The sequence below is a fragment of the Canis lupus genome, chromosome 18, assembly GCF_048164855.1.
Source record: "Canis lupus baileyi chromosome 18, mCanLup2.hap1, whole genome shotgun sequence".
Taxonomy (NCBI): Eukaryota; Metazoa; Chordata; class Mammalia; order Carnivora; family Canidae; genus Canis; species Canis lupus.
In genome coordinates this window covers 39,993,876-40,010,161 of record NC_132855.1, presented here as the reverse complement: position 1 = coordinate 40,010,161, position 16,286 = coordinate 39,993,876, and the positions used below count along the sequence as shown (strand labels likewise).

General features: G+C 37.7%; 1 protein-coding gene and 1 long non-coding RNA gene across 16 annotated transcripts in view; one reads left to right on the top strand and one right to left on the bottom strand.

Moving 5' to 3' along the window:
- Positions 1-16,286, top strand: part of DYNC1I1 (dynein cytoplasmic 1 intermediate chain 1) — a 438,187-nt gene that overhangs the window by 183,519 nt on the left and 238,382 nt on the right. For 7 of the 12 annotated variants that reach the window (XM_072784073.1, XM_072784075.1, XM_072784074.1 and 4 more), the window contains one exon: positions 8,187-8,246. The exons of the other annotated variants lie outside the window; for them this stretch is intronic. In XM_072784073.1, coding sequence (XP_072640174.1) covers positions 8,187-8,246 — 60 coding nt within the window. The remainder of the gene's footprint in view (positions 1-8,186; positions 8,247-16,286) is intronic. 12 annotated transcript variants of the gene reach the window in all.
- Positions 1-16,286, bottom strand: part of LOC140609018 (uncharacterized) — an 80,679-nt gene that overhangs the window by 39,190 nt on the left and 25,203 nt on the right. For all 4 annotated transcript variants that reach the window (XR_012011023.1, XR_012011025.1, XR_012011024.1 and 1 more), the window contains exon 5: positions 5,415-5,584. This is a non-coding gene — a long non-coding RNA (uncharacterized lncRNA). The remainder of the gene's footprint in view (positions 1-5,414; positions 5,585-16,286) is intronic.

Here is a 16,286-nt window from a genome sequence, read left to right as displayed (position 1 = left end):
ATTGTCAGTCCTAAGTGAGGAAATAATTGAGGTTGGGAGGTAAAACATTAGCTCATTATTTAAATGCCATCCTTAATTAATTGACATCATGTTAATGACAGTGACAGATTGAGTGATATGACAGATTTTTAAATGTCCTTATTATTCAGTCTTGCCTTGGGAAATGGCACTTAGAAAAATAGGTGTTTCGGGGGTAACACCGACTGAAGACTTTCTATTTAGCAGTCTGCTCACACCACCCAAACTGTTTTCCTTATCTGATTAGTGACTAGTGATTTGTTTGACAGAGAAGGCACGTGGAACAAGCATTCAGAGACTCTGGAATTCAGGGGAGTTTAGTGTTCTGCCCTCGAGCTATCTTTCCACCTTAGAGAAGAAAGAATGTGAGAATTGAATTTCAATACAGTTGCTTCAAGGATAAATTCATTTGGTAGAGAAGATAGCTGGATTTATTTTTATTCGGAGCACAAATCTCAGTTTGGGAGAGATTAAAGGTTTTAGGCCAGACATGCCCTGATTTACTCTTTCATTTTTTAGTAAAATGAAAGTAAAAACTATTTCTTTGGGAATCAGCTTACTCAGCCTTCACCCATCAAAAAAAAAAAAAAAAAAAAAAAGGCAAGTAAAGAACATTCATATGCTTCTTCATTTATCCACTCATTCACTAAATATTTGGAGATTTATTGTGTGAAAGACATAAGAAATATTAGACCTGCAAGGAATTTAAGATAAGGAATTCTTCTCACTTCTAAAGAGCCTGCTTCCAGTAAATTGAAAGATTTAATTTGAAGCCATCTAAGGAAATGTTGCCATGCAATTACAGCTCTCAAATATTTGTACTCGTAGAAATGAGCAATAATATCATTAACTATTATTCCCAAATCATCTGTAATTAATTTGTAGTATATTCATTTGGGACAAGTGGTTCTGGTTCATTACTACCCTACATAGAGTCTTGATACATATTGGTACTTGGTAAATATTTATTAACTTTGTGTGTGTGTGTGTGTGTGTGTGTGTGCGTGTGCATGAACATATGTATGCATAGGCACAACTTGCAAAACATTGGATGGGATGGGTGCAGGATGAGTAGAGGGATGAGGACAGAGAAAAAAGCAGGGTAGTTCAAGGTTGCTGGCCAAGTTGCCCAAAGATGGATTTTGCTGAAGGAGAATCACTGACAGAGGTTATAGGACTAAGGTCAGGGACTTTGTCACAGAAACAAGGCAGAAATCTGATTACTGAACTTGGGGCAAAAAGTCAGAGTGAGTCCAGCAGTGTGTTCGGCTTGATGCTGAGGTCTTTGGACTTTGTAACAGTGCTCATTACCTCCTGTAGGTCATCCTCAGATTTGGTCTTCAATCCAGGATTTGGACTATAGACTAGCATAGAGAACTGCGAAATAAGAGGCCCAGGTATTCAGGTATTTTTCTATTCCTATCCCAGAGAGAGACAAGTTATTTCTGAATGAGGTTATTGAGGACAAATATATCTCGAGAGCATGACATTTGAACTGGGCCTTAAAGAACGCATATGCTTTGGACAAGTGGAGTTAGGAGAAAGAGCATTCCAGATAATGGGAAAGGTGTCCATAAAGAAAAAGGATTGGGGGGTATGGGAGGTAGAATGCATGTTAAGGAGGCTGGGAGACAAGGATGACTCTTGTGATAGTTGCAGTCCCTATCTCCTATACCTGGTGGCTGTTTACTGAATTCACTGGAGGAACCTAATACAGGTACCTAAACCACAGGTCTAGGTGAGGTCTGGGACACTGTGATTTTATAATGCTTTCAAGGTCTGAGGACTAGTGGGGAACTATTGGTCTGATGTAAAGGCCTGATGGTTTAAACTAGGGTTGTGGGGTGGAAAAGGAAACAAAAGACAGATGAGACAAGAAGGGTAAAATGGCTCTGGTGCGAAGATGGGTATGTCCTGTGAAAAAGTGGAATTGGGCTCAGTGGTGATGAAGACTTTGTGGTTATTTTTTGCAGAAAATAGATAGACATCTCTGGGATCACCTAGGGTTAGAGTTCAGAGGTAAGGGAAGGAGTGACCCTGATTGGGAAATGCTTGGCTTTATGGGGATGGAAAAAATCAGGCCCCTGCCAAAATTAGTCATGGTGTTTGATGACTTGGAGGCTGCCATCATCATCATCATCATCATCATCATCATCATCATCACCTTAATTTTGGTTATTATAATTGCTTGTCATGTTTTTTTCCATAGGTTGAGTTTCTGGAAGTAAATTGTCCAGGAACAATTCTGTGTCAGTGATTCCTGCTGCACATTGACATATTGCTTTCCAAAAGAACTATAATGATTTTAAATGCCACTAGCAGTGTAGTGTGTTGAGCGTTAGCATGACAAATGACAGAGTTCTTACCTACTGCCTTCCAGATATTTATCAGACATCACTTTCTTACAACCAAAGAAAAGGTCAAGGCAAAGATGCTCTTTAGGGAAGAATTTCAAGGCTTTCTACTCAGAGGATTAATAAAAATGGAAAGAAGAATAGAGACTAGCAACTTGCTGTAAGAGCTGAACAGGGAGAAGTTAAACACTCAACGGGGAGTAAGGTATATGTAACACAGACATCACGTCTTTCACACCTAAGTTATACTTTAAACAAATGGCCAAGGCTTGTTGTTGTTTTGGTTTTGAATTTTTACTTCTATCTAATAAAGTGAAACTAAGCCAATAAAATTGAACCAGGGAGAGAGAATTTTCTAAGAAGTTAGTGATGACTTGGTAGAAAGTTTAAAATATAAAGTTCTGGGATCCCTGGGTGGCGCAGCGGTTTGGTGCCTGCCTTTGGCCCAGGGCGTGATCCTGGAGACCTGGGATCAAATCCCACGTCGGGCTCCCAGTGCATGGAGCCTGCTTCTCCCTCTGCCTATGTCTCTGCCTCTCTCTCTCTCTCTCTCTCTGTGACTATCGTAAATAAATAAAAGTTAAAAAAATATTTAAAAAATAAATAAATAAAAAATAAAATAAAATATAAAGTTCTGTTAATCTCTAAATAGGTCACTGCTAATTTGAAGAATTTTGATATTTTGTCTATTTTTTTTTAAGTAATGAAAAACATTGTCTCCCAAATTGCAAACCAAATGTTACATGGCAGGCCTTTCTAGATGAGATACTAGAGGCTACATTGTCTGGCATATTTAGGGTCAAATAAGTGAATGATCATTTTCCATGGCATGGGCAGCTTCTGTATCTAGTATTTGAAAACAAAGTTGGGAAATGTCCCGAAATGCCAATCCCACCTGTGGGACCTACAACTTAGGGGACAATGCCCCTTAGTCCAGAATAGATAGAGAATTATTGGGTTATTCAAGATCTGTTCAAACAGCAGGTTCCCTGTGTAAGATCAGAAATCCTCCTTTCAATCCTCAGAGTTAACCTAAGAAATAACCTGAACCTGATGACTACAGACAAATGTAGCTCTTAAAAATAAGCAAACAAATAACAGCAGGATGATTTTCCATATAAGAACAGCAGACAAAAATCTAACTGACAGTTAAGGAAAGATGACATCAGTCAGAAAGGGTTTAGATGGGCATCCCAGTAACTGGGGGTAAACGGAGACCTTGACAGCACAGGGCTATGTGTGGTGTATGTGGTGTATGTGTGGTATACATGATGGGGTGGGTGTAGGGCTGGGAGACGCTGCAGTAGTAAAACATTCAGCTTCACTTTCTCCAGTCCCCAAGATGCTAATGGTCATCTGGCTTCCCAGGAAGTTGGCCTTCAAGGAGAGAAGACTTTATCCAGCGTGTATAATTGCTCTTCTTGGCAGTTATTGTTCTTATGATAAATTGTTAAATTAACATCTAAAATATAACAGACTCTTGTTAGACCTAGGAAACCAACTCAGCTGCTTAAGTCAAACAAACTAGGCACTGATGAAAATGAGTTTATGTCCAAATCCTGACCCCATCCTGCCAAAACATGTAATCTCTGATCTTTTCAGAGGGAAAGTGTTTCCCTGCTCTGGCTTCTAGAGGATAATGAAAGTACAGTAGTACTCTGTGGCTAGCTAGCACCAAGTAAACACTGAGCGAAAGGAAATTATATAATTATTATTGATCTTTCTATGACATTTACTTATTTTTTCAGCTAACATTTATTGAAACTTTAGACTTCAGGGCCTGGAAAAATAATGACAACTGCTTCCTTTTTTGCATAGGTTATCAGTGTATCATTAGGTATAAATATTCATACGTCTCATTACTTCACTAAAATGTAAGATTCTTAAATGCAAGTCCTATGTCCCACAGCACACCTGTGGTGCCACTTATACGGCATGTTTTACTTTCTGTCTCATTCCACCAAACTATTTATACATGTTTTATCTCTCTATAAGAGTTGTAGTTTCCTTGAGAATTCCTTTCATCCTCTATCACAGTATTTTACCTATTAGGTCTTTAATAGATATTTATGAATAAGTAAATGGATGCTCTTGTCAAAAATATTCTCTCCTTGCATGTATTGATTGGTCCATTCCAAAAATCACTGAAAACGAGAACTAATTACTGTGGTAAACAGTAATAATTGTCTGAATTATTTTGTAATTCTTTTTTTACGATAAACAATTGTAATTGCTTATTTCAGTAATGGTCTGAAAATATTTTGTGGGAGTTTATTATGTTCACATATATTTATTTACTTAAAATTTCACTACTTTCATTTTAAAAAATTGACTACCTGGCAATATTTCAAACTGCCGAAGAAGCTGTGGGGAAACCATCATTTTATTTTCACTGATACACTAGCTCGATATTAAGATGGTTGAGAAGTAAAGTCCCTGTCAATTGGTTATAAAATTGGTTACCAATTGGAGAAGAGAGAAGTGAAAGGCAGTTTAGTAATTATCCATGTTTTAAAATATCAGGCAGAAAAAAAAAAAAAAAAACTTTAAAAGGTCTGTAGGCCTGTATCCTCACTTTGCTGGGGACAGAGACCTTCCCAGGACACAGAGTGGAGCCACACTCAAAAACACAAACCTCACCTGGAGGACCAAGTGTGACTCTCTCCAAGGTCCTGCCACCTATGAAGAAGTTTTTCTGCTAGTTTGCACAGAAGGAATTCAGCAAACATTTAATACACCAGGCTACCCTTGGAAACACAAACTTTGCCCATTTAATGTATTGGCTGTTAAGTTCTTTTTATTTTCTTTCTTTTTTTTTTTTTTGTTAAGTTCTTTTTCAAGGAAAAAGTGCGTTCTGTGCAAGTCTGACCATCCCACAGATCATAATGGGAAAAATGAGAAGGAAATAAAACTAGCACACTTGATTGCATCCTTGACTTGACTCCTTACCTCACTGCTCGTTACTGATGTTGACTATGATTTATTTTACTGAATAATATATGTGGGGCAGGGGGGCAGGACTGCTGTGGGTTATTTACATACATGACCACCTTTGTTGTTCTCCTGAGTAAATGCAAACTCCAGACTGCTGATCTGTAGATTCTGATGGAATCATCATTTTTACTTCTTAAGGAGACAGTGAGTTCAGATGACCTGTCAGATAAGTTACAGGACAGACAGACCACCTGGGAGCTGCTGCATTCTTCACCTGCCTGGGAGAGGTGGAAAAGGTTAAAAAAGCTCATCCTGTCAGAAACCTCCAGGCAAATTGAGAGCAAAATAGCTGATCCCTCCCCGTACAGGGGAATGCTTCTCACAGCCAGCCAGAGCCAGAGGCTGCTATTCTCTCTATAAGCCAAAGAAATGCCCTTAAAGTTAAAAGGTTTGATCCCTAGAGACATGTGAACAGCAACTATGAATCACTGTAGCAGATTCTGTTACTTTCACCATTTACAACCATTACATTCACCAACAAGGTGAAGGAATCAGTGTCTAGAAGATCTGCTTTCCTTGAGCAGAGAAGAGTCCAGAGCAGGGGTTCTCATGCTTGGCTGCACATCAGAATCACCTGGAGAGTTTTCAGAAATACAGATGCTTGAGTCTCACTCTGCACATTCTGATTTAATTAGTCTGAAAGTGGCCTGGGTCTTAGGCCAGGCTTGAGTTAATCACAGGGTTAGAGGCTGACGTATTTGAGGATCAGTGATGCTTTCTGTCTGCTGACTAATGAAAGCTATAGTCTAACTGGTCATTCTGTAAAGGTGGTTCCAGGGTCAGCTGTAAGCCTTTACCTGGAAACTTGTTAGAGTACAAATTCTCAGGCACCACCCTACACCTATTGAATCAGAATTTCTGGAGTTGGAGATAGCATTCTGTATTTTAGTAAGCCCTCCACATCATCATTCATGTCCTTGTCAGAGTTTGAAAACCACTAATTTAAGTCAAAACCTTGCTACTCAAAGTGTGGCCTACAGACAGGCTCTGTATCCCCTGGAGCCTGTTAGAAATGTCAGAGACCTACTAAATCAGAATCTGCCTTTTAACAGTATTCCCAGGTGTGTGTATGCACATTGAAATTTGAGAGGCACTGGTCTAAGAAACAGTGGCCATTTAGAGTTCATTGGACTTCAGTTGTCATGTTTCAGAATGTTCAGGTAAGAGGACAAGAGTGTAGCCAGAGCTGATAAGGGAAGCTGTGAATTTGTCTTCTGCTACCTCTGTAGGAGGAGCTTATATAGGATCTGTCACACAGGTGGGGTGTTGACTCAAAGAAATATCAATAGTAGATATAGTGAATCTGGTAGTAAAGAAAGGCTACTGTTTATCAAATAGTTACTTAGCTTTTTAGGTAGAATTATAAATTATCCCTGTAGAAAACCAGAGAAAGATCATCCATCCATCCATTCATTCATATTTTCAACTAATACTGTATTGTGTAAGGAGGGATGCCAGGTCCTTTCCTGGGCAGATCCCTATAATCTAGGGATACAGCCCAGCCTCCCCCATTACGAGGCTCAAATCTGGATCAAACAGCAAATAGTAGTATGTAAACTGATGTATAATAAAACCATAGGTGTCGTGAAGAAAGGAAAACAGTGTAAGTGAAAGGGATGAAGAGTGACAAGGCAGTGCTACCAGGTAGTGAGGGAAGGAAACCCTCTCTGAGCAGATAAGATTTGAGTAAAGACACACAGCTCTTAGGGGGAAGAGCATCCAACAGGACATGGGGAGGGAGGAAAACAGTGGTCAAATGTAAGTTTAGAAGATAGCTGCAGGCCAGGTCAGCCTGAAATGAAATTGTCTCTCTAAAAGCCGTGGTAAGTCTTTACAGATGAGGAAACCGAGCGTGGCTTCTCAAACGTGAGGGTCCCTGCAAAGGGCCTGGAGTCTTAGTAAACTGCAGTGTGCAGTCAGGGTGTCTGGGGTGAGGCTGGAGTCTGCATTTCCAGCAAGTTCTGAGAGATGCTGGTGATCCTGTTAGGCCACACTTAGATTAAGCAAAAGCTGTGGGGTTTGAGAAAGGTTCTTTTATGAATGCACTCTGTTTGTAGAAGTCTTTATCCCCTTTTATTGTGAAAGAGAAACAATAGGGAAACCTGAACGCCTTGGTAACTGTTGATACTTTGTGCCATCTCTTGTAAGATATTTAAAAGATGTAAGATATCCCTGGCATCTTAGCCACATGCGATATTAATGGTGACTACATCAGTGTAACATATAAATAAAAGGCACCAAAATACCCATGAGCCTCAAAATCCAGTGCATTCTTCTTGCAGTAATTGACCCGAGGAAGCCAGCAGTCCAGCAGGCCCTGAAGTCAGGCTCCACTTGGCCTGACCTCCCCAGATACTCTTGCTCTCGCCATTTGCAGCCTTGCCTTTGGTTCTCTGCACCACATGGGAGATGCTTGGCGCTCCCAGGTGTGGATGGGCTTCTGGGGTGTAAGAGAAAGACAAAACAGCCTACATGCTCAAATCAAGCAGGCTTGAGTAGAAAACAGAACAAAACAAAACAAAAAAAGGGCAGAGGGGGAGAGTAGGAAGGTGTATAACGTTTGAGTATTTAGTTCTGGGCTTCCTTCCATGCATGCAGACAACCAAACAACCACAGTTTCCAGTATCAAACTGATGTTCAAAGGTCACTTGATACCCATGGGGTCTTCCTTGCACCTGGGGCTGGAGGTGGGGGGCAGTGGGGAGATGTTCTGTGTATGTATTGTATATACCATTGACTTGATGAATGACACAGTTTGGTTTGTTTTCCTCCCCTTTTGTTAATTCTCTGTGTTCTTTTTCCCTTGTGCTGCACGATTAGGACCCTGCAATGGGACACAGACCCCTCAGTGCTCCAGCTGCAGTCAGACTCAGAACTTGGGTATATGTCTGCTCTTTTGTTACTCCTTTTATTATTTCTTTGCTATAGCTGTGTTGAAATGCTGGAGCTGTTGTTGCTCACGTTTCCCCCCCTTTTGTTGGACTTCTGGTTTGATAACTTTATTTCCTTCTGTTAGTTTTCCTTATAAAATTAAGCTTTGAAGAAAGTCTCTCTTTGTGGAAAACACCACAAAAAGTTGACTTTTTATTTCTCCTTCTTAATTCCTTTATTGCAAAAATGATACTCCTCTAAAACAAAAATACAAACATACATCCACACCTCTGCTTCAAGGTGGGGCACATGCATTCTGTGGTGGGAGGTATGTTTGACTATATCCTAACCATCCTTCCCCTTTACTAACAAGTTGCCTTAGGTTAATTTTTGTCTAAAATTGGAATTAAAACGTCCTGTCTTGTTTCCTTTTCTTTTCGCTGTTTTGGGGACTCACAATAAGCATTTCATTTGAACGGAGTTTGAACATATAAAGATTCCTGTTAAAGAAAAAGAAAAGTTGTTGAATTCCTCAATATTAAGAAATCTCAAATATTCAATGATGGGTTATATCTCCTACATTGTAAAGATCTTTCTTTTTTTCAGATGGAAATGTAATGTCACAGGTAGCTTCAGAATGGAAAATTCGTCCCCAAAGAATAAAACACATGAGCATGTCCTAGAAACTGAGTTTACTTCCCTTGTAGCATTGGAGTTACCCGTAGTGAGGCATAAGATATTTCCATTGTGGTGCTTGTACTAGCTCATGCTCAAGCTCAGAAGAGCCAGTCTGTGTGCTTCTCTTCTCAACTTCGCATTGGGTGCAATCAGCTTGAAATCAGCCATGGTGGGAGTATTCATACCATAAAAACTGGCTACAAATCAGGGCTTGCTCCCTTGCCCTCATACCAGTTAATTAATATTTGCCTGTACACCACTGAGTACCTTCATATGTGAAGATAGCACATTTTATTACAGTATCTTGTAATATTACCTTTTTTTGTTTCTAAATGTGAGTCAATAAATCTCAAAGTGGGCATTTATTTATTTAGTTATCATTTATTTTGAATTCCTGAGATTCCTGGGCACATATCTGTGGATTTCTATCAATTTCAGTGCCTACTGTAGATGTACAAGGAGGTAGATGGACTGTCTGGGTGTTAGCTTAAATGATCTCTGCCTGTGACCCTTTTATATGTAAAGAGTTCTCAGCAGACTCACAAACCAAGGAAATGCCCTAACACTTCGGGTAACTGAGCACACTTTTCCAACATCCCTAAATTCTTGACTCTTTAGTTTTGTGGTTCATTGTGTGGCATAACAGTTTTTATTATTTGAATAACCAAGATATAAAGTTGAAATCAAGCAGAGAAACATGAATATATAGTATGTTAGAGTTCAGGGGAATTTCAGTGTGCAGTCCTTCAATATTTCATTGTGTTTTCAAAAAAAAGGAGGATGGAACTGGCAAACTCCAGCCTATGCACTTAACAGATTTTTAGACAGATTGTGGCATTGCTAAATTACACTTGCTGATGTGGAACAGTTGGGAATTCTCCTATTTAGATGTGTTTTCCAAGCAAAAATTCAGTTGACTATGCAGATTAAAACTTGCAACTTTTCTGGGGAGATGGCATATCTGTGGCTCCCACCTTGCCTGCCACATTTTCCTTCAGAGCAGGCCCAGTGAGTCAGAGAAAGAGGAGAAGAAATGAGATCCGTTCTTGGAGAGGTTGATCGTAGAGCATTTGTAAGCATGCAGAGAAGGTTTGAGAGAGGAGACGATTTTAGCCAGGTTCCAATTTTAAACACTGATTAGAGAAAACCTCTCTTTTCTGGTAGTCCTTACACACAGGGCTGCCCTCCCCTCACACACACTTTTATTTATGAACCTCAGGCAACAAGATTTTTCCAGAGATAATTTTATTTCTTCTTGATCCTTGGCATGGGGTTGATCAGAGTCCATAACTTGCTCGGTAACTTAATTGTTTTTTTTAAATTGAAATATAGTCGACCTTTTTAAAAGCATCTTTATTGAAGTATATTTGACAAAAAACAACATGTGTGTGTTTTTATGTACACACACATACATGTGTACACATTTATGAAACCATCACTTTGACCAAGATAATAAACATACTCATCATCCCCATAAGTCTCCTCACACCCTTTGGTTCCTCTCACCCTACTTCTCTCCATGCCCCCAAACAACTGATCCGTTCTCTGTCACTATGCATTCATTTATGTTTCCTGGAATATTTTATAAATGAAACCATGCAGTAGGTGTTCTTCTGACTGACTTCTTTCACTCAAAAGAACTATTTTGAAATTCATCTGTGTGAGGTATCAGTAATTCATTCCTTGTTACTGCTGAGAAGTCCATCTTATGGACATGCCAGTTTGTTCAGCCAGTCGCTTTTTGATGTACATTTGGGTTGTTTCCAGTTTTTCTGCCCATTACAAATAAAACTGATGAGCATTCATATACAAATAATTTTTATAAACATACTTTCATTTCTTCTGGGTAAATATCACTAAATTGAATGGCTGAATCACATAGTGGAGGTACATTTAACTTAAGAGACTGTTGAGGTATTTTCAAAGTGGTTTTGGCATTTTACATTCTCACCAGCACTGTGTGTGAGATCCTCAGTCCCTCCTCATTCTTGACAACACTTGATTTGGATTTAAAAAAAAAAAATCATAGTTTTTTTTTAACCACTATTATAAGAGTGTAGTGGTATCTCAAATGTGGTTTTAACTTGCATTTTTCTACGGACTGATGGTGTTAAATATCTCTTCATGCTCTAATTTGCCACTTAAGGGCAGCCCGGTGGCTCAGCGGTTTAGCGCCGCCTTTGGCCCAGGGCCTGATCCTGGAGACCCAGGATCGCTGCATGGAGCCTACTTCTCCCTCTGCCTGTGTCTCTTCTCTCCCTCTCTGTGTTTCTCATGAATAAATAAATAAAATATTAAAAAAATAATTTGCCACTTAAATATCTTCTCTGATGAAATGTCTACTTAAATCTCTTGCCCTTATTTTTTATGAATTCGGTGGTTTGTTTTCTCATTATGGAGTTTTGAGAGTTCTTTACATATTTGAAATATAATTCTTTATCTAGTATATAGTTTGTAAATACTTTCTCCCCATTTGTGACTTGTCTTTTACATTCTCTTAACCATGTCTTTAAGAAAACCAACCTGTTTAATTTTGACAAATTCCAGTATAGAAATTTCTTCTTTTACAGATCATGCTTTTGGTGGCATAATTTTAATATTCAAGGATTCCTTAAGTAGGTGCTAGAATACAATCACCTATGAAACCATTTGAGTTTGGGATTTTATTGTGGGGGATATTTAAAAACACAAATTCAATAACTTTAATAGTAATGGAGCTACTGAGATGATCTGTATTTTTCTGAGTGAGCTTTGGTAGTTTGTGTCTTTGAAGTAATATGTCCATTTCCTCTCCATTGGCAAATTTATTGGCCTAAAATTGTATATGTATCTCATTATCTTTTAAATATCTGCAGAATCTATAGATACAGTCACTTCTCTTCTTCTTGAGATTGGCAGATTTTGTCTTGTGTCGTTTTTCTTCTGTATGACTAGAGGTTTATCAATTTTATTGATCTTAAAGGACCAGCATTGGGTTTCATTGGTTTTCTCTATTTTTCTATTTCATTGATTTATACTCTGATATTAAATCTTTCTTCTGCTAACTTTGTGTTTAATATACTTTTCCTTCTGTGATTTCTTAAAATGGAAGCAAAGGTCATTGACTTGAGATCTCTAATATAGGTGTGTAGTGCTGTAAAATTACCCTTGAGAACTGCTTAGTGGCATCTTGCAAATTTTGACATATTTTTGTCATTTTCATTTAGTTCAAAATACTTTCCAGTTTCTCTTTTTGTCTTCAACTGATGAGTTATTTGGAAGTGTGTTATTTAGTTTCCACATATTTGTGAATTTTCCAGAGATCTTCCTGTAATTCAATTCTACTGTGGCTAGAGAACATATTCTTTTTAAAAATTTTTTTTTAATTTATTTATGATAGGCACACAGTGAGAGAGAGAGAGGCAGAGACACAGGCAGAGGGAGAAGCAGGCTCCATGCACCGGGAGCCCAACATGGGATTCAATCCCAGATCTCCAGGATCGCACCCCAGGCCAAAGGCAGGCGCTAAACGGCTGCGCCACCCAGGGATCCCGAGAACATATTCTTTTAAAGAATTACTTACTTACTTTTGGGGAGAGGTGCAGGGAGAGGGACAGAGGAAGAGGGAGAAGGAGAGAAGCAGACTCTGTGCTGAGCACAGAGCCTGACTTGGGGTTGGATCTCACGACCTGGAGATCATGACCTGAGCCGAAATCAAGAGTTGGCTGCTGAACTTTAAAGCCACCCACGTGCCCTGAGAACATATTTTGTATTATTTGTGTCCTTTTAATGTGTTCAGAATTACTTTATGTCCATAGTATGATCTGTCTTAATAAACGTCCTATGTGTCCTTGAGAAAGGTGTCTGTTGTGCTATTGTTGGGTAAATATTCTATAAATATCAATTAGGTCAAGTTGGTTGGTTATATTGTTCCAATCTAGTGTACCTTTTGCCAATGTTCTGTCTGTTGGCTCTATCAATTATTGCTAGAGGAGTGAAATTTCCAACTACAGTTTTGGGCTTTTCTAGTTCTTGCAGTTGTTAGTTTTTCCTTCATGTATTTTGAAATTTTGTATTAGGTGCATAAATGTTTAGGATTCTTATGTGTCTCTTGATAAATTAATCTCTTTATCATTATAAAATGAACTTCTTTGTCGCTGGTAATGTATTTTTGCTTTGAAATTTGCTTTATATGACTTTAATATAGCCACTTTAGCTTTCTTTTGACTAGAGTTAGTATGGTGTATCTTTTTTCACCTTTTAACTTTTTCTTCCCCTTTAACTTTTTAACTTTTACTTTTATTTACTTATATACATTTAAAGTACATTTCTTGTAGGCAACGTGTAATTGGGTATTGTCTTTTTATCTGTTCTAACAATCTCTGCCTTTTAATTGAGATAGTTGTACTATTTACATTTAATATGATTATTGATATGGTTGGGTTTAAATCTTTATAGTGTTTATATTTGAAGAAGATATAATCTTCTTTCCTTATATTATTTTTTGGTGCTTACTTTTATATTATTGAGTTTTTTTATTGCTTTAGCTCTTTCTTGGCTTATTAGCATATCTTTTGCTTTATTATTTTAGTGGTTGCTTTAGTGTTTATAATATATATCTTTAAGCATAATCGACCTTCAAATGACATGATGTCATTTCATGTGTAGTAGAACCTCATAATACATTTACATTTCACTTCTTGACTTTTTGCTATTGTCATACCTTTTACTTCTACTTATGTTTTTATTTTTGTTTAAGTAGCCAATTATCACTGAGATTTAAATAATAAGGAAAAATATCTTGCATATATTTACCCATGTAGTAAATACTTTTCCTGATATTTCTCATTACTTTGTGTAGATCCATATTTCCATCTAGTGTAATTTTACTAGTGTATCCACTGCCTGGTGGATATCCTTTAACATTTCTTGTAGTGAAGGTCTTCTGTTAAAGCATTCTTTTAGCTTTTTTTTTTTTTTTTTTTTAATTTTTTTTTTTAATTTATTTATGATAGTCACAGAGAGAGAGAGAGAGGCAGAGACACAGGCAGAGGGAGAAGCAGGCTCCATGCACCGGGAGCCCGACGTGGGATTCGATCCCGGGTCTCCAGGATCGTGCCCTGGGCCAAAGGCAGGCACCAAACCGCTGCGCCACCCAGGGATCCCTCTTTTAGCTTTTTATATCTTAAAAGTATCTGTTGTATTTTTGTTTTTGAAATATATTTTCATGGAGTATATAATTCTAGGTTGATTTTCTTTCAGTTCTTCAGAAATGGTGTTTCATTGTCTTTTCTCTTGCATTGTTTTTGACCACAAATCTGCTGTCATCCTTATTTTTATTCCTCTGTATATAGCATTTTTTTCTTTCTGGCTGCTTTTACAATGGTCTCTTTCTCAGTAATTTTGAATAATTTATAGTGTACCTTGGTATAGTTTTCTCCATGCTTCATTGCTTGGTTTCACTGAGATTCTTTGTATCATTGGGTTTACCGTTTTAAACAAATTTGGAAAAACCTGACCATTATTTTTTCAAATATTTTTCCTCTGTTCCTTCTGCTTCTTTGAGAACTCAAATCATTTGTATATTAGGTAACTTGAAAGTTTCCCACAGTTAGCTTGCTCCATACTTTTCTCTTCTATCAGTGTTTTATTTTGTATAGCTTCCATTGTTTTGTGTTTGTGTGTGTGTGCATGTATGTGTTCACTAGTCTTTTGTTTTACAATTTCTAGTATTCCACAAAGCCTACTCAGTGAATTTTTATTTCCAAATGCTGTAATTTCGATCTCTAGAAGTTCAATTTGGATCCTTTCAAAAAATCCTACATGTTTTGACTTAACTTTTTGAACACTTGAAATACAGTTTTAATAACTGTTTTAATACCCTTGCTTACTAGCCCATCATCTGTATTAGTTCTGGGACAGTTTCAACTGATTAACTAATATCTTTTCATTATATATATTTTTCCTGCTTTTTTGCAGGCCTGCTAGATTTTGGTTGAGTCAGACATTGTGAATATTAGTTAGGTATTGGATTTATTTGAATCTCTCTAAATCTTTTTGAGATTTGTTCTGAGATACAGTTAATTCACTTGGAAATGGATAGATACTCTCAAGTCTTTCTTTTAAGATTTGTTAGTTGGGACTGGAGCAGTAGTCAGTCTAGGGCTAATTAATGCCTGCTATTGAGGCAAGACCCTTATGTGCCTTCTACACAATGCCCCATAAATCCTGAGGTTTCTAGCTTTAGTGGGAGGGAACAGGCATTAATCCTGTTCCTGTGTGAGTGCCCAGAACTGTTACCTTTAATTTTTTCAGGTAGTTCTTTCCTTGCCCAGATAGTTTCCTCACATATTTGCACCAGGTCAGCACTAAGCTGAATCTTCAAGGGCAACCCTTTGAAGATGTTTTGAGTTTTCTCTTTGTGCAGTTATGCTTTCTAGTATTTTGTCCTGTGAATTCTAGCTTCCTTGGTTTCTTTAGACTCTCAGCTCTGTCTCCTTAATGTAAGGAGTCTTCTAGATTTCCCATGGGTTTCTTCTTTGCACTGTGGCCTGAGAACGCTCTTAATGCAGTAAGATGGGGCAATTATTGGGCTCATCTTTTGTTTCCCCTCTCTCCTACATCACAGATCTTTGTTGCCTGACCTCCAGTATCTTCCAAACTGTTGTTTCATTCAAACTGCTACCCCTCCCTCTTTATTGGTTGTTTCAGATGGAGAGTAAATCTGGTTTCTCTTACTCATCTTGGCTAAAAGCACAAATATTGTGTCACTTGATTCTGATTTGTATGTTATCTTGTGTTTATTTGATCAATAAAGCAAGTGGAAACAGAAATAAGGGAGATGATATAGTGGGATTCAGGAAAAAATAGCTTCAAGAAAATTACAAATGAAATGAGAAAATAAGTTTGACTCATTTTGTTTTTTTCTTACCAGGCAAATATTTATGACAGCAAAATGCTTGCTTTCTCAGGTTGTTATAATAAATTAAGTGAATTGAAGAAGATAGAAGTAGAAAATGAAATAATAGGATAAAACAGTAAGTTAAAGGATCACAGAATTTAAAAATTCTGTATAAGTTGGGAAGTCAAATTTAGGGTTGCAGTGAGGAAGTTAGAGAGAGGGATTATATATATATATATTTATGAAGGAAATGTAGAGTCAGCATAAGGGATATGGAGCTAGGAGGGAAGCAAAGATTCTCAATATTGAATAAACATCAATGAGCAAGTAAGGCTATTTGTGACCCCTCAAAATTGTTAAGCCCAGTAACATATTGGAATGTTTAGTTTCTTCTGATTTTATTGAAGTCACACAATTATATTTCCTACATGTCATAGTATATTAAACTATTGGTGGAGTTTTAAAAATATTTGGAGGCAAAGTGAGACTGA